Consider the following 25,887-nt stretch of genomic DNA (forward strand, 5'->3'; position numbering starts at 1 on the left):
TGTAACCAGGACAGCACTCATACAACACCATCCTGTCAACACACAAACAAACAGCTTCATGTAACCAGGGGCCTGTTCCACGAAACTTGGATTAGAGATTAAGCCGGGATTTAACAGATATCCTGGTTTAATATATCCTGGATCAGCGATTAACTGGTTTCATGAAAGCTGGTTAATCTTGCCAGATTAATTTAACCAGTTAACCTGTATATGTTGAGGCTTGATTCGGTTTCATGAAAGTGATGCTACATTAGTTACCATGGAAACTAATGCTTTGGACTTAGCCTGCTCCGGACCAGGCTAACAGCCAGGTTTAACCTAATCCTGATCTGTTAAGCAGTCAAACTGATCACAAACCAATGATGTTTTCCACACTTATTCAATTATTATGGGTTTATGTTGCCTTATTTTTATCGGTCTGCATTAAAGGACTAATTTAAGCACTATATAAAATCAAAGAACCAAAATATATAGGCTGCACAACATCATGACAGCTGGTGAGCTTGTAGATCAGCTGCTTTTGGTGAATGTTCCCCAGAATAGGTTTTCTGTCGTGCAAGTGCACGGTTAAGAAGAATTATTATATTATATTATATTTTTTATATATATATTTTTTTTATGTGAAAACCACTACATTACAATGGTAATTGTTTTACAACATATTACCATTGTAACGTTTCACCCACTATTGAACCAAGTTCACCAGTCTGGCCCCTGTCTGGACAACAACCCCCTTCCCCAAAGGTAGCTCCCTCAGAGGAGGGAGTTATGGCGACAATATCATTATGCTTACAATATTAAGAATTCTGTTTTAAGTTAATAGTAGTAGTAAAATGTAAACTATATTTTTGGGGTAGTTAATCATTCAGTCTATCCACTATTGAGAGTATGTTCTCTCTTTAATTACAGCTGCAGTATTTATTTTATTTTATTTGTATCAATTCTTGAATAGATTAGTAAAGATACTGAGATATACAGAAGGGGGCAGTAATGCAACTATTAAGGATGCAAACTGCCATAATACCCCATGAAGAAGAAGGATCAGTAAATCTGTGTTCCACCGAATGGGTCTAGAGACAAAAAGCCAGGCTGTCTATTCAGCCAGGCTTTATGATCCTGGCTCACTAAATCCACCCATTCTAAGCCTTGCTTGGCTTTAGTGGAACGGAATAAACCAGGCTGTAAAGACCAGGATTTAAAAAGCCTGGTTTTGGCCTAAATCCTGGATTAGTTAATCCAAGTTTCGTGGAACAGGCCCCAGGACAGCACTCGTACAACACCATCCTGTCAACACACACACAAACAGCTTCATGTAACCAGGACAGCACTCGTACAGCACCATCCTGTCAACACACACACACAAACAGCTTCATGTAACCAGGACAGCACTCGTAAAGCACCATCCTGTCAACACACAAACAAACAGCTTCATGTAACCAGGACAGCACTCGTACAGCACCATCCTGTCAACACACACACAAACAGCTTCATGTAACCAGGACAGCACTCGTACAGCACCATCCTGTCAACACACACACAAACAAACAGCTTCATGTAACCAGGACAGCACTCATACAACACCATCCTGTCAACACACAAACAAACAGCTTCATGTAACCAGGACAGCACTCGTACAACACCATCCTGTCAACACACACACAAACAGCTTCATGTAATCAGGACAGCACTCGTACAGCACCATCCTGTCAACACACACACAAACAGCTTCATGTAACCAGGACAGCACTCATACAGCACCATCCTGTCAACACACAAACAAACAGCTTCATGTAACCAGGACAGCACTCGTACAGCACCATCCTGTCAACACACACACAAACAGCTTCATGTAACCAGGACAGCACTCGTACAAGACCATCCTGTCAATAAACAAAGTACAGGATTGTCAATGTCTGGTGGAAACCTTGGTAATTATGCAGTCATAACTTAAGCTCTTAATTGTTACTACTTTTCATTGGATAAATTGGCTAAATATTAATAAAGCCAGCGGCGTGCAGAGAGTACTGAGGGAGGTTGTGCACAAAGCCCACAAAATCACATGCACGGCGCATCATGCACGTGTGCACGTGCAACATTTTAGCAGTTTGTAGCCTCTTTTTTTTGCCTATTTTCTTCCATGTTTGTCTTCATTTTCCATAATTTCACATTTGGCAGGCTGGCACCTGGAGATAAGATAATGTTAACATGTTGTTCCACTGGAAAGTACTGTTCCACTGGGACTTGTTTACAGGATCCAGTAAACCAAACATTATTATTACAGTTATGTTGATATATTTCTCATTATACACACATATAGCAATTCACCCTTTGTCAGCCTTCTGATTGGTCCCTGACTGACTAACCAGCAGGCTCTTTCTGCCTTGTTCTGCCCTGGTTCCACCTTGTTTATGTTGAATTTGCCAGCCCAGTCACCGTGCTGCACCTGTGATGTTCCTTTTTACTGGCACCAAGTTTAAAATAAGAATTGAATGCACAGAATATCAATACGAAGCAACTGAAAAACATTTCAATGGTAGTGGATGGAGAGAGAGGATTTTTGTCCAACCATGAAACGGCAACCAATGGGTGCGAAGAGGGGCACAACCACAGGCGGGACTTGACAAAGGGTGAATTGTTGTCTTGCACGTACGTACGTAGCAACGGTCGTTTCTTCCAACGTGGAGTATGTATGAATCGTAATTCGAAACATTCATGCACCACCACATGCACAATGCATAAAAACTAATTCAGTGCAGCAAAATGGCAAATAAATAGCCATAACACAATGTTCCCGAGAAGAAAACCCCCATTCGACAATGTTCCCCACAGGATTCGTAACAGATGCATGTCATGGTTGTAGTTAGACATTCAATGGGCTATATACTGTATGCGTCCAACCCTTCCGTGTTCAGTTTGGGCCGCCGCTGCACTTGTGGTCGCCAGCCGACTCATTGCTAGTGGACGTACGCAAGATTGTTTTCCTCGGATGGTGCCGGGATAACGGTACACAGTGTTTCTGATATTTTAAACCCATGTATTTTGGTTGGCCCACATCATGATTTAAAAACTCCTGCCATCACGTGCCACCTGCATCACCTTGCACGTTTTACACCATGTGTGCGTGTGCGTGTGCGTGTGCGTGTGTGTGTGTGTGTGTGTGTGTGTGTGTGTGTGAGAGAAAGAGAGGTAGCTATGATATAGATATTGTGTGCGCCCGTGCGTGAGAGAGAGAGAGAGAGAGAGAGAGAGAGAGAGAGAGAAAGAGAAAGAGAAAGAGAAAGAGAAAGAGAAAGAGAAAGAGAAAGAGAAAGAGAAAGAGAAAGAGAAAGAGAAAGAGAGAGAGATAGTTGAGAGCACATATTATGTATTCCTCATGGTGGGAGTCAGTCAGTGCGTGAGCAGTGAGAGTGGGTGAGTGGGAGGCAGCAGTGTAACAGTGAGCAGTGAGAGTGGGTGAGTGGGAGGCAGCAGTGGGTGAGTGGGAGGCAGCAGTGGGTGAGTGGGAGGCAGCAGTGAGAGTGGGTGAGTGGGAGGCAGCAGTGTAACAGCCATTTTTCAAAAATGTTAAGATGTTTTTAACTCATGTCATCATGTCAACGTCGCCACACAAATATTACAAACTATGAAGAACCACAACATCAAATAATCAAAGGAAATAGTGTGGTTTAAATAACTCAACATGATACCTTTTTTGTTTCCTACAAAATCACGACTGTACGTCTGTACGTGCTGAACTTCAGGTCGGCTGGCGACCTGAAGTGCAGCAGCGGCCCAAGCTGAACACAGAAGGGTTGGATGCATAGTAGAGCATTCCTCACATCGGATTCGATTTCAAGTGAAATCTCTGTTACAGAGAACAGTGAACAGGAGAGAAATGTGTAATATTTTCCAAAAATACTGAAGAAAACTGAAGAAACCTGTGTCCCTGTGCAAGGTGAGACAGTGCAGCAGGGAAGGGTGGCACAACATAATGAAACCAATGAAATGTAACAGCCATTCCTGATGTCAATAATACATCTGATAATTCCAAGCCTGGAATCCAATCAGTGAATGAGTTTGTCAAACCTAAGCCCATTTCCAACACACAATTTAAGTTGTACAGTACAGTACAGTACAGTACAGTACAGTACAGTACAGTACAGTACAGTACAGTACAGTACAGTACAGTACAGTACAGTACAGTACAGTACAGTAGTCCCTTTCAAGAAGGCAATTCAAAGTGCTTTATCTGTACACAAAACAGACATTTTACACTAAGACAAAATGCCTAACGGAACAGACAAAGAAAGGACATTCAAATACAATACAAATAGTTACTGAAGAGTTAAGAGAATAGAAATAAGAATGAGCTTTAAAAAAATACATGAATTCCTAACAAGTACAAGGACAAACTATTATAGTGCAGCACAATAAATGCATCAAAAACCTCAATAAAAGCCAGCCGTAAACAGAAAAGCCTTCAGCTTTGATGGAGAGTTGTAGCAGACCTGCAGTTTTCTGGGAGTTTGTTCCAATTATGTGGTGCATAAAAAAAGGAAATGCAGCTTCTCCATCTTTATTCATTTGAACCACATTTAAAAGGTATATTCAGTGATTTGACTTAATTCAAATATCACTTATTTTTTCTTTTTTTCTGGATAATCCTCCATACTATAGAGTGTGCTGACCATATAAGGAGTTCCTCCCTGTCCCCAGTGAGCCCCTGGGGTCAAAAAACCCTAGTTTTAGTTTTGGTGGCGGGTGGCAAAACCTTCATCCAATCAGGATGAGTGGGGCCTTCCTCCAATCATGATCGAGTGGGGGCGGGCATTGGTGCACATGCTGTTGGCCTGTTGCACTTCCCCCCACTGTAGAGCGTGCATGTGCACATTTTGTTACCGGGGCGGACTGGGTGGTTTTCCAAATCACCCAAATCACTGAATGCTCCTTTAAAACTTTAATGTCAAATATGGACACACTGTCATGCATTCTCAACATATTAGATGATAGAATCATGCATCATTAAAGCATGTTTATGGACCAGGAGGAGATAGGAAAATATTACCATCCCTTAATGTCCTCATAATTGAAACAAACAAAGTTTAAAGCATAAACAAGAACTGACAAAACCATTAATTTGTCATCACAGACACCGAGACAAGACCAGACATTAGCAATTAATGGAAAGACATACCTTCCAACAACATATAACAACAAAGATGCACTCCACCAGCTGTGTTCACTTCATCTTTAAGATCTACTCAATGGTCTGTGTTCACTTAATCTTTAACCCTGCAGTCAGGGCGGGAACCCCTTTTGGTGTTTTAAGCATTATGATATACTTTAGCTATCGGCGGGCAAATAGGCCTACATATAATTTTTGGGGTCCTTGACATGAAAATGTTTGAGAAACGACTGACATAGGAACATGGGTTTTTCAGAAAACTGTCAGGATTTAGAAGACATTGTAGAATTGTTCTCAGCTCTAAATGGGTTGTGCTCAACAATCTGTGTTCTGTTTTGGAGGCAGAATATTTCCTACACAAAGCAGTACACAAAGCAGTACACAAAGCCACACGTGTGTCACATTAAAGAGTTGAAAGTGTTTCCGAACAAGAACACCAATCGACCATACAGATGTTCTGTATTCTGTATGTTGGTCCTGTTTAAACTCTGTTGGTCCTGTTTAAACTCTGTTGGTCCTGTTTAAACACCTGTTGAAACTCCAAAGAACATCCAAACAACATTAAACAGGCACGACCAGAAGAAGAAACAGATCAACTTTGCAAAGAGGGAAAAAGGAAAACAACGTCTGAACGGAAGGTAAGGAAAGATTACACAAAGAAAACGCTGGTGTCTGGAGAAGCTTGTAACAGGAGAGTACCACCTCATTTACAGTATGCTACAGTATGTATGGTGTCACAGGCCGAAAATAGCGTTTTCGTGTTGTGGGGTGGTGGTGTACAATGAAGCAGCAGTTAGGGTTTATACAGCCAAAGGAAAATTAATAAAAAAATAGATTTTAGTAACCGAGTGCATGAAAATATAATGTGCCTTCACCAAAAATATGATAAAAGTAAAAAAATATATATTTTTTGATTACTGGGTAAATAAGCTATTTCAAGATGTTGTTTTCACATAATTTACGTAGTTAATGACAAGGCATTTATCATTATTTTGTATTTTATTACGTATTATGTTTGAAAATATGTATGAAAAATAAGTCTTAGTTGCAACCCTAGCAGCAATAGAATTGCATAAAAAATAGTGCAAATCAGTAAGAATCAAAAGATAGAAGACAGCTCTGAATACAAAGTGAAGACACAGTTCCACAGTCTAAGATCAGAGAGCATTTATAATATACCACCATGCGGACACTGGCAAAGGAACACACAGCTCCTAATGGCCCAAGGTTTCAAAGTGGCACCAGAAACACAGCAATAAGACCTGCGGGCTAGAGGGGCCGAATACAAAGCTTCTTCACTAGCCAAGAATCATTGCCTTTGGAGGACAATCATTTACCAGCCAGCGTCAATAAACCCAGCAAGCAACAGAAATATACTGTAAACAGTGAAATAGGGAAATTGTGAAAAAAGTGACAAATACCATTGCATCAAGATGTAAGAGTAGCCTGAAACTAAAAGAGAAGGTAACAAATTAACTAAAACAGCTGTTGGAGATGGAACAATAAAGAATATATATTGGAACATCCTGAGATACAATATTGATTCCATGTCCTCCAACAAATGCTGGCACAGTGTTCACACACACACGTGTTTCCAGTTCAACTCTGCTGCTGAGCCAATCAAACAAAGCTATTGGGGAAATTAACCGGAACAAGCAAACAGGTATAGGGTATATATGCCTAGCCTGGCTAATAAGCCAGACTCAAATCACACTGTCGTGTGGTATTTGAGTCTGGAGATGCTGTGTATGGATCTTGTTTCCCGGGGGGCGGGTTCAAACATTTTCTCTTTGACGCAATTGGTCAGAGCTACTGTCAGTCAAAGGTCTCAAACATTGAACGTCACTGTACCAATTAAGCCCGCCCACATTGCATACCGTGTCCCGATTGGCCACACCAGTTCTCTGGTGTAGGAAATGGGCGTACAATTGAGCCTCTCCAGACCGTAATCCGCCGGCAGGCAATTTTTTTTTGCCAACGGCTGATTCGGTCTGGCTTATTAGCCAGGCTAATATATGCCACCTTCTGGAAAGTACCGGTAAACACGCAGCTATAGTTACCGGTAAACACGCAGCTATAGTTCCTGGTAAACACGCAGCTATAGTTACCGGTAAACACGCAGCTATAGTTACCGGTAAACACGCAGCTATAGTTACCAGTAAACACACAGCTATAGTTACCGGTAAACATGCAGCTATAGTTACCGGTAAACACACAGCTATAGTTACCGGTAAACACACAGCTATAGTTACCGGTAAACACACAGCTATAGTTACCGGTAAACACACAGCTATAGTTACCGGTAAACACGCAGCTATAGTTACCGGTAAACACACAGCTATAGTTACCGGTAAACACGCAGCTATAGTTACCGGTAAACACGCAGCTATAGTTACCGGTAAACACACAGCTATAGTTACCGGTAAACACGCAGCTATAGTTACCGGTAAACACGCAGCTATAGTTACCGGTAAACACACAGCTATAGTTACCGGTAAACATGCAGCTATAGTTACCGGTAAACATGCAGCTATAGTTACCGGTAAACACGCAGCTATAGTTACCGGTAAACACGCAGCTATAGTTACCGGTAAACACGCAGCTATAGTTACCGGTAAACACTCAGCTATAGTTACCGGTAAACACGCAGCTATAGTTACCGGTAAACACGCAGCTATAGTTACCGGTAAACACGCAGCTATAGTTACCGGTAAACACACAGCTATAGTTACCGGTAAACACGCAGCTATAGTTACCGGTAAACACGCAGCTATAGTTACCGTTAAACACGCAGCTATAGTTACCGGTAAACACGCAGCTATAGTTACCGGTAAACACACAGCTATAGTTACCGGTAAACACACAGCTATAGTTACCGGTAAACACGCAGCTATAGTTACCGGTAAACACACAGCTATAGTTACCGGTAAACACACAGCTATAGTTACCGGTAAACACACAGCTATAGTTACCGGTAAACACGCAGCTATAGTTACCGGTAAACACGCAGCTATAGTTACCGGTAAACACGCAGCTATAGTTACCGGTAAACACACAGCTATAGTTACCGGTAAACACGCAGCTATAGTTACCGGTAAACACGCAGCTATAGTTACCGTATGCACAGAGCCTATTCTGCTTCTATCCATGTCTGACCTGCTATAAATGCACCAAGTCTCTGTACGTATATATACTAATCCACGTAAATCGAGAACCGTTCGCCGCACCGACTTCACGCGTTCCACACCCCCACAGAGAGCGCAGTGCGCGGTGTCGAGTCTGTCGGATAGCCGGTTGTCCAGAACCAGCACAAAGGTCTCTGCCCGGACTCTGGACCTGATCTATCTCCATATATGGAGCTGGCCTGTGTTCTGACATCACAATGTTGTTCTGACATCTGCATAGACTCCACATTTTGGCATGCCTGATAAAGAACTCCATGTATGGGCATAACAATGGACACAGACATAATAACTGGGTGGGGCATGCATTTCCAACTTGCATCGTTCCAAGTAGGCCATTGCCCAACGGGCACCGCTCTAGTTCCAATAATTATGAAGATCTGTGACTGTGCATGAGCCAAAGTCAGAGATCATACAACTAGTATACATACTGTATACCTTGCACTGACGTTGACCACCAAACCTTTACATTATTTAAATAGCAGAATCAAGAAACTTTGGGGAAATTCATGCCACCCTACAGTATATTCTGTAAGATGTCCATATCATCATCATAGTAGTAGGTTAAACCTGTATAAATACAATGGTGGGGTAGGTTTGTGGGCCAGATTCGCCAGCCACACACACACACACACACACACACACACACACACACACACACACACACACACACACACACACACACACACACACACACACACACACACACACACACACACACACACACAGACACACACACACACACACACACACACACACACACACACACACAGTACTGCACTTCTTCTGCTCACGTAAATGTGCATGTTATCAGTGAATAACGCCCATATTACATAAACAGAGTGGACAAATGACTGAAGCCATTATGTTGCCATTATGAGTAACATTAAACAAATAATGTGAACTCTTTCCAGTGTTTAGTGACTAAGAAGAACAGATCATGACATAATCAACACAGATGTTTCACTGCAACGCCTTCCACAGTACTGAGCAGGTCCGGTCCTGAGCAATCTGGCGCCCCGGGCAGGATTGGTTACTTGTTCACATGTACTTTATAAAGATAGATATACTGTCTGATTGACAAATTACAAATCCTAAGTATATGTTATTTAGATCCAACATTTTCACGTCGAGGAGGACCCGCAAAGACGAGACATAAAAGGCGATAGACATGATGGTTTGATGTTTAGCATGGTATCCTAGTTACACTTAATTGTTTTCATTCCACCCCGTTTACACGACCGCTTATCATGTCTTCTGTTGGCTTCATGCCAGTTATACTCCCTTTGGAGAAGAGCATCTGCTACATGCCTGAATTGTAAAATTTCAAATTGTGCCTCCGGGATAAACACGACGAGAGAACGCCACGGTTCTCCTAACTACTGGAGTGAGTTTACAGTGAGAGAGGGTTTAGGTACTTCAGTGAGTTTACAGAAAGAGAGGGTTTAGGTACTCAGAGGGTTTAGGTACTTCAGTGAGTTTACAGAAAGAGAGGGTTTAGGTACTTCAGTGAGTTTACAGAAAGAGAGGGTTTAGGTACTTCAGTGAGTTTACAGAAAGAGAGGGTTTAGGTACTTCAGTGAGTTTACAGAAAGAGAGGGTTTAGGTACTTCAGTGAGTTTACAGAAAGAGAGGGTTTAGGTACTTCAGTGAGTTTACAGAAAGAGAGGGTTTAGGTACTTCAGTGAGTTTACAGTAAGAGAGGGTTTAGGTACTTCAGTGAGTTTACAGAAAGAGAGGGCTTAGGTACTTCAGTGAGTTTACAGAAAGAGAGGGTTTAGGTACGTCAGTGAGTTTACAGAAAGAGAGGGTTTAGGTACTTCAGTGAGTTTACAGAAAGAGAGGGTTTAGGTACTTCAGTGAGTTTACAGAAAGAGAGGGTTTAGGTACTTCAGTGAGTTTACAGAAAGAGAGGGTTTAGGTACTTCAGTGAGTTTACAGAAAGAGAGGGTTTAGGTACTTCAGTGAGTTTACAGAAAGAGAGGGTTTAGGTACTTCAGTGAGTTTACAGAAAGAGAGGGTTTAGGTACTTCAGTGAGTTTACAGTAAGAGAGGGTTTAGGTACTTCAGTTTAGTTTACAGAAAGAGAGGGTTTAGGTACTTCAGTGAGTTTACAGAAAGAGAGGGTTTAGGTACTTCAGTGAGTTTACAGAAAGAGAGGGTTTAGGTACTTCAGTGAGTTTACAGCTAAAGAGAGGGTTTAGGTACTTCAGTGAGTTTACAGAAAGAGAGGGTTTAGGTACTTCAGTGAGTTTACAGAAAGAGAGGGTTTAGGTACTTCAGTGAGTTTACAGAAAGAGAGGGTTTAGGTACTTCAGTGAGTTTACAGAAAGAGAGGGTTTAGGTACTTCAGTGAGTTTACAGAAAGAGAGGGTTTAGGTACTTCAGTGAGTTTACAGAAAGAGAGGGTTTAGGTACTTCAGTGAGTTTACAGAAAGAGAGGGTTTAGGTACTTCAGTGAGTTTACAGTAAGAGAGGGTTTAGGTACTTCAGTGAGTTTACAGTAAGAGAGGGTTTAGGTACTTCAGTGAGTTTACAGTAAGAGAGGGTTTAGGTACTTCAGTGAGTTTACAGAAAGAGAGGGTTTAGGTACTTCAGTGAGTTTACAGAAAGAGAGGGTTTAGGTACTTCAGTGAGTTTACAGAAAGAGAGGGTTTAGGTACTTCAGTGAGTTTACAGAAAGAGAGGGTTTAGGTACTTCAGTGAGTTTACAGAAATAGAGGGTTTAGGTACTTCAGTGAGTTTACAGAAAGAGAGGGTTTAGGTACTTCAGTGAGTTTACAGAAATAGAGGGTTTAGGTACTTCAGTGAGTTTACAGAAAGAGAGGGTTTAGGTACTTCAGTGAGTTTACAGAAAGAGAGGGTTTAGGTACTTCAGTGAGTTTACAGTAAGAGAGGGTTTAGGTACTTCAGTGAGTTTACAGAAAGAGAGGGTTTAGGTACTTCAGTGAGTTTACAGAAAGAGAGGGTTTAGGCCAAAGTACTTTTTCTTCGTATTTTTTGGGCTAATTAGTGGAGCATATTTATTTACACAATCCAAGCATTGCAGCCGAGTCGTGAAAGGGAGTGTGCTTCCTGTTTTCCCATGGAAACACGGCTGTGATTCTACAGTATGCAGAGGTTGTCTCCATGGGTTCAGGGCTGTGCCCAACACCAATACTGTAAGTGTGTTGCCTTTCCCCTCCAGAGATGAACAGGAACACAGATTATGATGTGTTATTGGGAGCGGTGACAGAAAACCACAGGGCTGTCCAAGGTCAATATTCCCAGAGAGAAAATTTACACATTTCTTGTTCCACAGTGATTCATCAGAAAACGTGATTCAGATCCGCTGGCTTATCAGACGTTCAAGTCGAGAGAGAAAAACAAAACAAAAAACAAAAGAGAATTCAGAAGCATTTCTCCCACTTACGGGTTTGTTCAGTGTTTTGTCAAATACAATCTTTGGAGTGACTATCCACACTGTTCACATGATCACAGATCTGATTTGTGTATTCAGAGGTTGGCTTGTAGATTGGCTTTTAGGGCGGCCATAGCTGAATGGGTATATGAGCCAGGCCGTCCGGGAAACAGAGGGTCCCAGGTTCAATATCTTATGTGCCGAGGTGTCTAATAAGAAAGACACGTAACCTCTAGTGATTCCAATCTGGATATGCCACATTTTTTTATTTTGGCTGCCAGTCTGAACATAGCCTTATACTTGTAATTATACCGGGTATAATGTGTTTCCTAACGTTTCCTGGCCCACTTGAAAATGACGTGTTGCCATTCGGCAATAGTGTCCAGACTCCAGGGGATGTACAGAACATCAAACCACCTCACACTACAGAAACAGGAGATAGTGTCCTGCCCTATGGATCACATGGCTCGGCAAGGCTTTAATTATTATCGTAAAAATCGTGTTTAGCCAATGATTTGGGGACCCACTTGCAATACCCTCACGGCTCACCAGTGGCCCCGGCCGGGGCCCACAGGTTTGGGACTCACTTTACGTACTGTACACGCCGCTTCAAACCGCTTTCTCAAAACCTTTTTGTCTTTTTTTCCTTTCTCTTCCTTTTTTTCTATTTTAACTACGAGTGCATGCGGGTCTGTTCCGAATATGTCTGACAGCACTAGTCCTAGCTGTCCTTCACAGAGTAATCAGCCCATGCTTTGATGATTATATACTATATACCGTTCCAATAAAGTGGCTGGATGTCAGGCAGGTATGAGGTCATGGTATATACTGTGACAACATAATGGATGAGGGTCTGGAGACTGACTGGAGGTGGAACTAACCCTCACACACCACCAGACCCAAGCAGAGCAGAGGGAGCCAACACAGAGTGAACTAACCCTCACACCACCACCACCAGACCCAAGCAGAGCAGACCTGGGAGCCAACACAGAGTGAACTAACCCTCACACCACCACCACCAGACCCAAGCAGAGCAGAGGGTGCCAGGACAGAGTGAACAAACCCTCACACCACCACCACCAGACCCAAGCAGAGCAGACCTGGGAGCCAGGACAGAGTGAACAAACCCTCACACCACCACCACCAGACCCAAGCAGAGCAGACCTGGGAGCCAACACAGAGTGAACTAATCCTCACACCACCACCACCAGACCCAAGCAGAGCAGACCTGGGAGCCAACACAGAGTGAACTAACCCTCACACCACCACCACCAGACCCAAGCAGAGCAGACCTGGGAGCCAGGACAGAGTGAACTAACCCTCACACCACCACCACCAGACCCAAGCAGAGCAGACCTGGGAGCCAGGACAGAGTGAACTAACCCTCACACCAACACCACCAGACCCAGAGCAGATCAGAGCGAGGGAGCCAGGACAGAGTGAACTAACCCTCAACACCACCACCACCAGACCCAGAGCAGATCAGAGCGAGGGAGCCAGGACAGAGTGAACTAACCCTCAACACCACCACCACCAGACCCAGAGCAGATCAGAGCGAGGGAGCCAGGACAGAGTGGACTGACCCTCACACCACCAGCACCACCAGACCCAGGCAGAGGGAGCCAGGAGTATAGGACAGCCACAGAGTGCTCTCCAGATGTAGCCTGGCTAATAAGCCAGACCGAATCAGCAGTTGGCAAAAAAAAATTGCCTGCCGGCGGATTACGGTCTGGAGAGGCTCAATTGTACGCCCATTTCCTACACCAGAGAACTGGTGTGGCCAATCGGGACACGGTATGCAATATGGGTGGGCTTTGGTAAAGTGACGTTCAATGCTTGAGACCTTTGACTCACAGTAGCTCTGACCAATTGCGTCAAAGAGAAAATGTTTGAACCCGCCCCCCCGGGAAACAAGATCCATACACAGCATCTCCAGACTCAAATACCACACGACAGTGTGATTTGAGTCTGGCTTATTAGCCAGGCTACTCCAGATGGGCTCCACGCTCACAGCAATGAAGGCACAGATGTTTAAACATGAACACACAGCCATGCGCACATACAGTACACTGCATGCGTGCACACAGACATACTCAAGCAAGTGTGCACGGGTACACGCACGCACGCACGCACGCACGCACGCACGCACGCACGCACGCACGCACGCACGCACGCACGCGCACATACAGTAGAAATGCGTACAGTACACACATGCACATTCACATGGTGGGGGATTTTGCCATGTTTAAAAACATTAGACAGTTTTCTTTTTCAACCCTGGATCTTTCAGGGTCGTTTTACATTTTGTGAATGCTCAAATTGCTTCCTGAAAACGCTGTATACATAATTACATATTCAGTACTGTACATACATAAGAACTATATAGAAATAGCAACACCTACTGCTATACAACAATTTCCATACAAACAAAACAGTGCAGCCCTACACTTAGAACAATTTATATTTGACATACTAATGGACGTCATATCAGGCAGCAGTCCAGTCAGGAAATAAAGCATATAGCTTTTAAGCTGCAGCCCATAACTTTTTATGCCTCCTTTTTATGAGAGAACAAACTGCCGCTCATTCAAGAGGCTCTAAGGCTAATATCTCTGCCAGCAGAGATATTAATTGTGCTCATGAGCTCCAGGCAGTACCGCTTGTCAACACCAGTGTTGTTTTTGGCAGCAAATTTCTATTTTAGTCAGTCTTTGGAATGAAACTTAATTTAGTTTTAGTCATATTTTAGTCACCTGGAATGTTTGACTGTTAGTCTAGTTTTAGTCAACTTACTAAATGTCATGAGATTTTAAGTCGACTAAATCTATGGTTGATATAGTCAACTAAAATATTTTACACTAATGGCATATTTTACACAGCTTGTAGATCGGCTATTTTCGGCATGCAACCAAGTGTAAAATGACTTATACTGGATCTCTTGTCCACTAGACCCTTCTTAACATTTTAGTTTCTATCTGTTGACGAAATTGTCAATACATTTAGCTTAGTTTTAGTGATAATAGTTTCGTTTTCATTTAGTTTCCATTTAGTTTTTGTCAGTAAAAAAAAGGTAGTCGACGAACATTTTTCCTCTTAGTTTTAGTCAACGGAATCAACACTGGTCAACACCACGGTCTACATTTCTAAAATGGAAAGATAGCGAGACCATCTCCAGGCTCCAAGTTCCAATCACTGCCAGATGTACAGATGTGACATTCCAACGTTTCAGAGACCCTGCCATTAATTGGCACTTCAGTGAAACATCAGTGAATTGTCCAAGCAAGTGTGAAATGGTGCCAGGCGCAATTTTGGCATCTTTTCACAAAAGGCAAATCAGGAACGACAAAGTGAAGAGAAGTACCGTATATGAAGAGGTTAGATGTCATGTCTGTACTAGCTATATTGTATTAGCATACTGCAGTGATGTAAATAGGTTTTCAATGTAATGAGTCCCGGGATGCAGGGGTGGTCTTTTAGAGCCTGTACAGACGAGGACGATTTCTGTGTTACTCGGGTAAGTAATTAGCCGATCTTCCCTTTTTGTCACACGGAGACGGCGTTTTGGGGGACTTAAACGGCTAATTTTGAAACTACCTTCCAGAGTGGGAAAGTTTGGAGACGCGACTTTCTCGTCTCCGTGTGTATAGCAAATGCCGCCTAATTTGCTGAAACGGTGATGTCATAGTCCCCTCGCCCCAGGGACATTTGGTGAGTCCCACTTCAGCGACGTTATATTATGGCGAGTCATATTATGTCATTTTTACAAAATTTGCAGCATTTAACTCCCATTTCATTTTATATGGTTATAATGTGGTTATATTCATGTAGAAAACAGATGAATAAATAATTATTAAAACTAAAGCTAGCAAAAATAAACTATAAAAAAAAATATATTATTTTGGCTATATGTATTATTTTTACTGTACATGCTGAGTACAGTATAGTGCATCCCGTAGAATGCAGAGGTCGTTGTTGTATTGCGTCCCTCTATAAACTGCATTTTGGGATGCAAAATGCACCATAGTAGAGTGCCCTCGAGATCTGAGACACAAGTTCTTGCAATCTCTGTTGCTCATTGTTGCCACAGTTAATTCACAGTCAGTCCCTGCTCAGAACATCTGGAAGAAACTCTACAACTAACTACAACAGTGGTTCTCAACGTGCGGTCCAGGGACCCCCCGGGGGTCCTTTGAGAGATGTTTCAGGGCAGGGACCACCCAGCAAAATTATACTGTAGATGTTATAGGTCTGTAACCCTTAATTTGGTTCCATTTGTACACTATAACACTCTCAGCGTAATGAGTGTCCGTAGGCTATGGCATTACCAACTGGGGTTCCTTGAAATTAAAAATAGAAAACTTTACGAACCAATGTTCTAGTCTACAGTACAGATGGGGTTAAAGTGAGCTTCTGGGGGGGTTATTTCCAGCTTTAACACTTTCATGACAGTAACTAAGTGGTGAATCGATCCCAGTCACAGCGCCTCACTGGGAGGCTAATTGATTCCACCTGAGCTCCAGCAGCTCCAGTCGGGGAGCGCTTAGCAAGAAAATGGCTCGTTAGGAAGTCCCCGCGGAGCCGTTCCTCCACAGAGTAGATCGTTAGCAGCCACACGAAGGGGCAATTTGGGTAATGAATGGAGAATAGCGCTAAACAGGGCGTGAGTTTTATGAACTGGAGTCTCGGTTATGTCTTTTGCTCCCTGTAGATTCACAGCAGGGAATTCCAGTTTCACCCGACCCTACAGCACATGTCTCGCCACGATTCCTCTTATCTCTCAGTGTCAGACGTGAAGCAGGCTGTACTATATTGTTGGATTTGTTGCCGTTTGGTGGAAACCTTGTACTGTTCTGCATGTCCGACCAAGACTATTACTACTGTAAGGAAATGCAAAGAAAGTACCTGAGTTCCAATATTCAATGTAGTTATTATTCAGCGAAAAGCTCTTTTAAAACGATTTAATTGGTTAAATGTTTATGAAACCCACATGAAAAACCCATTTTAACCAGGCGCCGTTATTTTATTTTAAAGCTAAACTTTTAAGCTAACATTTTCAAAATGTAAAAAAAAAGGTTTAAAAACGATAAAGCAAAACCAAGAAAAAATATAAAAAAGGTAAAATATGGAGTCAGTGACACTGTGTTCAATTAACTTTTGAGAGTGTACAGATGTAACCAAATGGAATGGTAATGGACTTGGTTGCATCTGTACACTCTGAGCTACAAATGGGTAAATTACGTAAATTACCACCGACACTTTTACTGTGTACACATGTTCTGTATTTAACACAGCAAATATCGTTGTTTTAAAGGAGCATTCAGTGATTTGGGTGATTTGGAAAAAAAAACGGTCCACCCGGTAACAAGATGTGCACATGCACACGCTCTACAGTGGGGGAAGTACAACAGACCAACAGCACGTGCACCAAGGCCTGCCCTTGGTGCAGGCCTTCGATCATGATTGGAGGAAGGCTTTGCCACCCAAAGCCCAAACCGAAACTAGGGTTTTTTGACCCCAGGGGTTAACTGGGGACAGGGAGGAACTCCTTATATGGTCAGCACACTTTCTAGTAGGGAGGATTATCCAAAAAATAAGAACAAATAAGTGATATTTGAATTAAGTAAAATCACTGAATATACCTTTAATTTAACTCTGAGATGATTATGAAGAAGAATGGACCCAAATAGAGGACTCCCAAGCACCCAGCATGCCAATATAGCCCCAAAGAACCTCTGCTAATCTCTCATCAACACCCAAATCCAAGGGAGACATTCACATCACAGCTGGCTGGATTTCCTCCAGTGTAGCTGAACAATGTTCACACTGTCCCACTACCGTTTTTTTCCTTTTCGCAAAAAGGTTCCATTTCAGCTTAGTCACAGACAGTTAACACCGAGATAGCGTCTGCTCGTCATTTCACCTCGAGTTTTTATCGCTCGTAAACGTTCACTCCAAGTGATGTTTGTCTTCAGGTTTAGCTAAATGTTTTACAGGTGTACAAGCTAGTTAAGCTACAGATATATTATGGCATTTCAAAGTTCTAGCCCCTGCCATTGGCAGTGGCACTTAAGTAGAACATCAGTGGATATATAGTCCAAGCACGGTCGGAGGGAGGGGAAATTTGCAACCTGGCAAATTAGGAACGACTTCACAGGGACTGGGGAGAGAAGAGAAGTGTGAAGAGGTCAGATGTCATGGCTGTATGCATAACGTATGTTAAAGGTATATTCAGTGATTTGACTTAATTCAAATATCACTTATTTTTTCTTTTTTTCTGGATAATCCTCCCTACTATAGAGTGTGCTGACCATATAAGGAAATCCTCCCTGTCCCCAGTGAGCCCCTGGGGTAAAAAAAACCCTAGTTTCAGTTTTGGTGGCGGGTGGCAAAACCTTCATCCAATCAGGATGAGAGGGGCCTTCCTCCAATCATGATCGAGTGGGGGCGGGCCTTGGTGCACATGCTGTTGGCCTGTTGCACTTCCCCCCACTGTAGAGCGTGCATGTGCACATTTTGTTACCGGGGCGGACTGGGTGGTTTTCCAAATCACCCAAATCACTGAATGCTCCTTTAATGAATAACATTTAATTGTAACCAATCTGAATGGTAGAGTATGTTATTACAGTATACACCTGCTGCAGGAGTTGAGAGTGGTCTCCCTATACTAGGACACCTACTGGTTGAAAAGTAGTACTGCAAAGTTCATACGAGCAACAATAACATCTCCCCTGGACAATGACGCATGCAAGGGGGATCCTTCCCTCTTGGATGATTGGTAGATGTTTGGTCTACCACGCACGAGACCTCCCAGGTTCAAATCCCAGGTAGGACATAAATAAAACATCACCATTTGCTACGATTTATTTCAGTTTAATAGAAAGAAATCAAAATTGACACAAAGCGTTCAGGGCAAATCCATTAGTTCTGAGGAGACTTTGATCCACGTTCCAGCACATCAACATCGTATCATATATTAAGACGGCTTAATGGATTTTGGTAGCTTTGATTCATTATGCATTAATATTACGACAGCGGCCATAAAGGACACAGCGCTGAGCAGACTCTTGGTATGATAAGGCATGTGCTGCTGGCCAATGGATCGCATTGTACTGTAAATAGTGCTACATCACACCTCTCATCTCCATATTTAAACTAATGTTTTTGTTCGTAAATATGCCCTAGGCCTACTGCGTTATGCGAGAGAAAATCCAGACGGGAAGCACGCACATCTCAAAAAAATTATATAGGGTGCTGGACAAAAATATACATACAGTAAAAAGGTTGGATGTCCGCACACCGATGTTAAGCTCCCAGTAGTTTTATTGGTAGCTAGTTCAGGAATCAACGTTTCGAAATGTGACAGGTGAGCTTCTAGATCTGCTATATTTGAATTAGTATCTTGAAAAGTAACAGTTTTGGACGTTATGAGGTTCTGACCCGACAGCAATTAGACTGTCTCTCTCTCTCTGTTTACACCTAGTATCTCCATCATGCTATCTCTTCTATCTCTTGCTGTCTCTCTCTCTCATCCTCCCTCTTGAAGTTTCCCACAGTTAAACCAGACACATCCTGACACAACAGCAGGTGCTGGAGCTGATAGCTGTAGCGTAACCAACACATGTGGCGTGTGCGTGTGTGCGTGCATATGTGCACTCACATGCACGTGTGTGTGTGCGTGTGTGCATACTTAAATGTGAGTGTATACATGCATGCATCTGTGTTTGTCTGAAGTGTTTCTGTTACAGAACAATAAAAGTCCCAAACCGACCCCACCCAGGGCGGGCGGGCGGGCGGGCGGGCACGCACGCACGCACGCACACACACACACACACAGTCACACAGTCACACACAGTCCTCCAGCCGAGCCCTACACTCCAAACATGGTCTCCTATAAGAACCATGGGTGTCCTCTCCCTCCCTACACAATACATCATGTCTACATATACACATTGTTTATATAGATGGATCACCTGGAAGAAATAAACGCTCCCCCCGCTTCGGTTTGAAGTTTTGGTGCTGGAACCAAAGCTCAATTTACAACCCATCGCATGTCAGTGTTGCTTGCCAAAAAAAGACCAGATCTACAAGCTACCATCGTGTCTCATCGCGATGCATTGTAAATCTATTAGTGTCATGCATTTGGCTTTAACCACTGTGACGGTTCCCTGAATTATATATATATATATATTTTATAATTCAAATGTTTATTTATTTTCCAAAATGGTACATAAGTTTAGTACAATACAAAGCAGCAGCAAAATTACTCCCAAACAGCCAGTCCAGGAAACAAAACAAAAGATAAAAACAACAGAATGTTTTGGGTAAGTCAAGTCCCATTCATCCATTCTGCATTTGTTTGTGCCACACTTGGGCTCAATTGACCGTTAATGTTGACGGCTTGTTTGCGCCGTGGATTCAAGAATCAAGTGACATCACTGGGAATCTCCGGGGATTCCCTTGCAGTCCTATGTTTATTCAAAACCCACAGTTACAGTTGACCAGGGTCCCCCCTAAGGTCCCCCCGGGGTCTGTACTAGGTCCACTAGTATTTCACCTACTGACATCCCTTAGATTGTTTGCCGCAGAATCAGGACGCAAGGTTCAAGAAGAGCATTCACACACACACACCGCTCTGTGGTGCGATGTAAACATTCTGTCAAAGACTTTCTTCAAGGCAGGAGCCCGTAAGACGGCTTGAATCAAAACACGATCACTTGAAAATCAAGCATTGTTGCCATACAAGCAGCGACTTATTGGTGTGACAATAAGATATACACAAGATAATAATAAATAAACATAAGATGAAAGTACAATGACCTGACATGATCCGGCCAACAAAATGCATCTCTACTCCACACACAAGTCCATGCCTGTATTCCCTGTGACATGCACAAGCGCATGCGGGTGCAGTGGTGCATGCACTGATGCACACGTCCCAAAACTGGATCTCCTATACATGATCTGACCTGCAGTACAATCCAAGGTTCTCTCGACTGCCTGTCAGGTTAAAATGCACCTAACGAAATGCCAATCTGCACAGGAGTCCAGGAATGTATAGCACCTGTGGGGACGTCATGCCATTAAAACTGACACAAGACACTCCGCGCAAGCAAGCACGGACGCACACACGCACGCACGTGCATGCGCACGCACCTTGACGCACGCACACACGCACACTAGGAGAGCAGAGCAGGAGGCGCAGGGGAGGGGTAGTGACAGAGACACAGAGAGACAAGCAGATTGTGATTGATTGATTGTGTCATTTAGAGGATTAAACTGAACAGAATTAGGGGCATTATTAGAATGCAAGAGGGAAGGGAAGCTGCTTGAAAACAAGAAGAAGATAAATCGTTTCCGTTTTCTGTTGCCTATAAACGCCAACACCTGCATTTTGACAAGCATCAGGGTAAAGAGTCACAGCTGGTGAACATATTGGGGAACTCAACCCAGAGACAGCCTATTCTACGGGTCTCAGCAGACACACACAGAGCCTTCACCCGTGACCTTCCAACCCAAATACAGAGGTGACGCGGTCACGGCTGCAGCGTCAGCTGTTGTAAAAGAACATCTGCAGAAACAATACACTATCACTTAAAGCTTCCCAAGTCCACTAAAGTGAGATTTACGTTTTCACCTCAGTGTATTTGTCCTTGAGAGACAAATAGCCGCGATGCCCCCCTGACACATTACTGAGCATAAGGATTCAGACACAAAGTGAAATCTGACAATTCTGGAATTGCACGCCCAAAAAGAATTAGCAAATTAAATGGAAACACTGTCTGGGTCAAACATGCTCATCTCTGAAAATATCCGACATGTTCTTGGTCTGACCGACAAACTATACTTTACTTTTCAGGATTCAAATTCAAAAGTAGCAAAATAGCAGATCTACAAGCTCGAAATGTGGCGCGAAGTGACACATTTCGAGCTTGTAGATCTTCTACAGTACTTTTTATACATTTGTGTGACACTGTAGTATAGGGCATTCATTTACAAAAGAGTGTTATATTAGAATAGGGAGATAAGAGGTTCCTGCTTGACGATATAACGATATACTAGCTGTGTGGTTGCAGCTAAATAACTGTAATAAGATGTGGTTGTTGTGGTGTTTGACAATTGCATGTACACATACCTGACATTCCTCCAATGCCTTTACCCGTCCTATCAATTAGGAGCCATTAATATACACCTGGGGAGCAGTTAGGGGTCAAGGGTCCGGTGACCTTCAGACCTTCCCAGGTTGACCTCTCTACCTACAGCACTTAACTACAGCCGCTCCCTTTCTACGTTTCAAACCCATTACAATTATGACCATTAATATTGATTTAATCAGGGTAAGATGGGCCCTGCATAGAGCACAGATTAAGTCCTGATGTGACTCGCTCAGGTTCCCCCGAAGTATCTTTTCTATGGAGAATAACATTGGGTTTCTTAAAAATCGTCTCATATAACTAGCAATGTGGTCCAAGAATAAACACAAACTGTCTATGCGATATTGTCTATGCGATATTGTTTTATATTGCCATGCTCTACTGTCTTGTTTCACTCTGTTAAGCACTTTGGTCAGCTTTGGCTGTTGTAAAGGTGCTATACAAATAAAGTTTGATTTGATTTTGATTTGATTGTCGGGGAGGTGTCTCTGTATCGTTTACGAAAGTCAGTCAGTCATATTTGATATACAGTCTGTTTCTAGCGTTTCTAGCGAAACTTAATTTGTTGCCAGCCACATTAGCGATTTCTCACAGTTAGTTGAATCTTCATATCCATAGGAGTAAAACCGCCGGGACAATTCTGTTTATTTTTTGGAACACAGTTCTTATTTGACGCGATATAAGAAAAGTCTATGGGAATTCAGAATGGGGGACAAAAAACACGACCCACGTAGGACTTGTAAATTACAGTGCTCAGTCTATCGAATAGTTGCTATGAAGTCTTACATTGGGAGACAATTACTGCAATGTATACAACAACAAAACAAATATAGGTAACCAAATGTGACTGTCTTCTTCAATTAGATCAGTTGCTTTTTCAAAGAGGGGTCCATGAGGGATCCTCAGGGTTCCTTGAGAAGTTATATGGGGGTCTTTGAAAATAAAAGAACCACTGAACTAGATGATTGATCCCAGGTGTGGTGTGGTTATGACATCATGACAGTTTGGAGAGGTGGGGTGGGGGGTAAACTTACGCTTTCTTGCCACAGATGGCGCCTTTGTACCAGTTCCTACACGTGCTGAAGTACTTCTTCTTGGTACCCATGACCTGCTGCAGAGCGCACACGTTGGGCCTGCAAGGAGACGAGGGAGGTGGGGGGAGATAGGTGAGGAGGTGGGGTGGAAAAGGTGAGTGGTGGTGGTAGGAGGAGGTAAAGGAGAACAAAGAGAGCGTGTGTCAGCGTGAAGAGGAGGAGGAGGAGGAGGAGGAGGAGGAGGGTGTGTAGGGGGTTGGAAGAAGACATTTAAAGCAGGGAAGAGGTGGGAGATGCGGTCATGGAGAGAAGACCCATGAACAGCGAGGGGATGAGAAGGAGGAGAGACGCAGACGTTAATGTAGACTTTTATGGTTGTAGTGTGTTACCTGAATAGTATAGGACTGACGTAGTAAAAGACATTCTTATTCAGAGGAATTTGTCAACTTCATTGTTTGAAATAATTAAAAGATCCGTAAAAATTATGTTTGCTGCATAGTGCATGCACTACAGTATATAGGCTATAATAATGCACTGAGCACGAGGTCGACAACCGAACATTCTAATGACTCCACAATAGCTACTGAGTACTGACAATTGGCCTATATACTGGTAGAAGAGTTATTATTACAGTATATCTAGAGTTCAGTTCACAAGAGATGTGCTCTTAACCAAGAACATTTTTTATAAAGCATGGAAAAAAGCATAAAAACAACGAATCAACTAAAAATGTATTGAATGACAAAACCCAAATTGATTGATCGATCAATTATTCGACTAAGGCGGACAGCCATATGGAATAGCTCATTAAGTTCAAAGAACCACTTTTATCACTTTACAGTGTGTAATGAGAAACTTTCCCAATTATTATTATTAAATTACAATGAACTGTCTGACACAAGCCCTATTAGATCACCTTCACCTTTTCAGAATTAGAACAGGAGTGTGAATAATGCAACTGAGGAAGGATATGGACTTTTCCATTTTGACTAAAATCAATACTTTAGACACGTGTGTTCGACCACTATCTGAACCACAGAACCAGTCTGTGCATATAGAACCAAAAGGAACATGAATGACATTGGTCTTAAACAACACTTACTGGTGCTTATTTTTCCATAAACATTCACATACACTGACTGTATAATAGTAACTTAACCATACATGTAGAACCTATAAAGGTAACTCAACTCAAATTGAAATTCAAACGGAATACAATAAAAATCACACCCGTGTGAAGTGAGGGGCGCTCTTATCTTTGCTCAGACACATACAGTATGATGTAAATTCTCCATTCATTGTCAATGGGAATTACATTTTTGACAAAAATCTACACTAATAGCTGAATATATAGAAGGGGCTAGCGCCCCTCAAAAAGCATCGATATCTAGTCTTCACCTGTTGCGGTACCTCCTCTCACATCAACATCTCCACATCATTGTACCACTGAGAGTCTACAAATGGAACCAAATGGACCCATTGGCCCATTTTCAACAGTGCAGGTTGACACTGCAATGCCTAATTTGTCTACACCAGTGGTTCTGCAGGGTTCCTTGAGAGGGTTCTAAAATGGACCCTTACAAGTCTGTAACTCATACAGGGGCCCTTGAAATTAAAAGGTTTGCGAACCACTGGTCTACACAGCATCCCCTCTTCCTCTCTGACCCCCTCCCTCCATAATGATGATGTTCTTACCCTTCAAGCCTGGCCCGTATGCGGCTGTGGGTGACAATCTTGTCATACGCCGAAGACTCCACTCTGTCGATAGACCAGTGTGCCAACAGCACACAGGTAAGCACAAATAAATGCCTCATCCTGCTGTAAATGATATCAATCCTTTGTTGTTCAATTCAGGTCACACACACACACACACTCACACACTCTCTCTCACTTTCTCTCTCTCGCTCTCTCTCTCTTCCACACAGACACACACACACTGGGCCCCTCCACACCACAAAAAAAAGGTTCACTGGAGAAAAAGGAACGTGCACAAGAGAGGGAGCCTTTATAGCATCAAGTCTCTCACACACCCATACCCCTTTTCCTCTCTCTCTCTCTCTCTCTCTCTCTCTCTCTCTCTCTGTTTAACGAATGACTGACGCTCACCCCCCCTCTAGGGCAAGTCTTTAACTTGAGCACGAGCTCATTGTCTCTCTCTCTCTTTCTCTCTCTGAAGAGTCTGTTAATTTTACTACCATCTCATCCCAGAACACCAAGGACACCCCGAGACCCCAACTAATACTGTCGGTTATACAAGGAGAACTATTCTATGGACTGTTCATTTTCTTCAGGATACTGCGCACGCACGCACGCACGCACGCACGCACGCACGCACGCACGCACGCACGCACGCACGCACGCACCCACGCACGCACGCACGCACCCACGCACGCACGCACGCACACACGCACACACGGACACACGGACACGGACACACGGACACACACACACACACACACACACACACACACACACACACACACACACACACACACACACACACACACACACACACACACACACACACACACACACACACACACACACACACACACACACACATTTTTTTGTTTATATGATATAATCCAGAGATTTTCAAGGGATTTTCCAGATTGTGTGACATGATGTTTTCTTTGCCATGGATTTATTGTGAAGCAGGAGGACTGGACTTTAAGGCGTATCTGGATTTTCCCACTTGTTCTGAGAAGTATTGTGGTTCTGCAAAGGTGTTCAGATTGGTTCTGACTGACTGACTACTTTATGAACAAGTTTGTTTTAGCAGTACAAGTAGTACATGCTCATTCACCTATTCCTTCAGAGAGGAAACCAATGCAAGGCACCAACCTGCTCATCGGGAGCAATTAGGGGGTTCAGTGTCTCAGGGACCGGGATCCCAGTTCGACCGGGATCAAACTGGGGAACACTGGCCACCTGTTCCCAAGGGGCCGCTCGACCT

At 43.1% G+C, this 25,887-nt stretch overlaps 1 protein-coding gene across 6 annotated transcripts in view; it reads right to left on the reverse strand.

The window, feature by feature from the left end:
• Nucleotides 1-24,897, reverse strand: part of postna (periostin, osteoblast specific factor a) — a 63,667-nt gene extending 38,770 nt beyond the window's left edge. For all 6 annotated transcript variants that reach the window (XM_079508768.1, XM_079508771.1, XM_079508770.1 and 3 more), the window contains exons 1-2: nt 24,627-24,897; nt 22,932-23,030 (exon numbers count right to left, since the gene is read on the reverse strand). In XM_079508768.1, coding sequence (XP_079364894.1) covers nt 22,932-23,030; nt 24,627-24,745 — 218 coding nt within the window. In that variant the 5' untranslated portion in view covers nt 24,746-24,897. The remainder of the gene's footprint in view (nt 1-22,931; nt 23,031-24,626) is intronic.
• Between the last annotated feature and the right edge of the window lie 990 nt (nt 24,898-25,887).

The sequence above is a fragment of the Electrona antarctica genome (genome assembly GCF_951216825.1).
Source record: "Electrona antarctica genome assembly, chromosome: 8".
Lineage (NCBI taxonomy): Eukaryota > Metazoa > Chordata > Actinopteri > Myctophiformes > Myctophidae > Electrona > Electrona antarctica.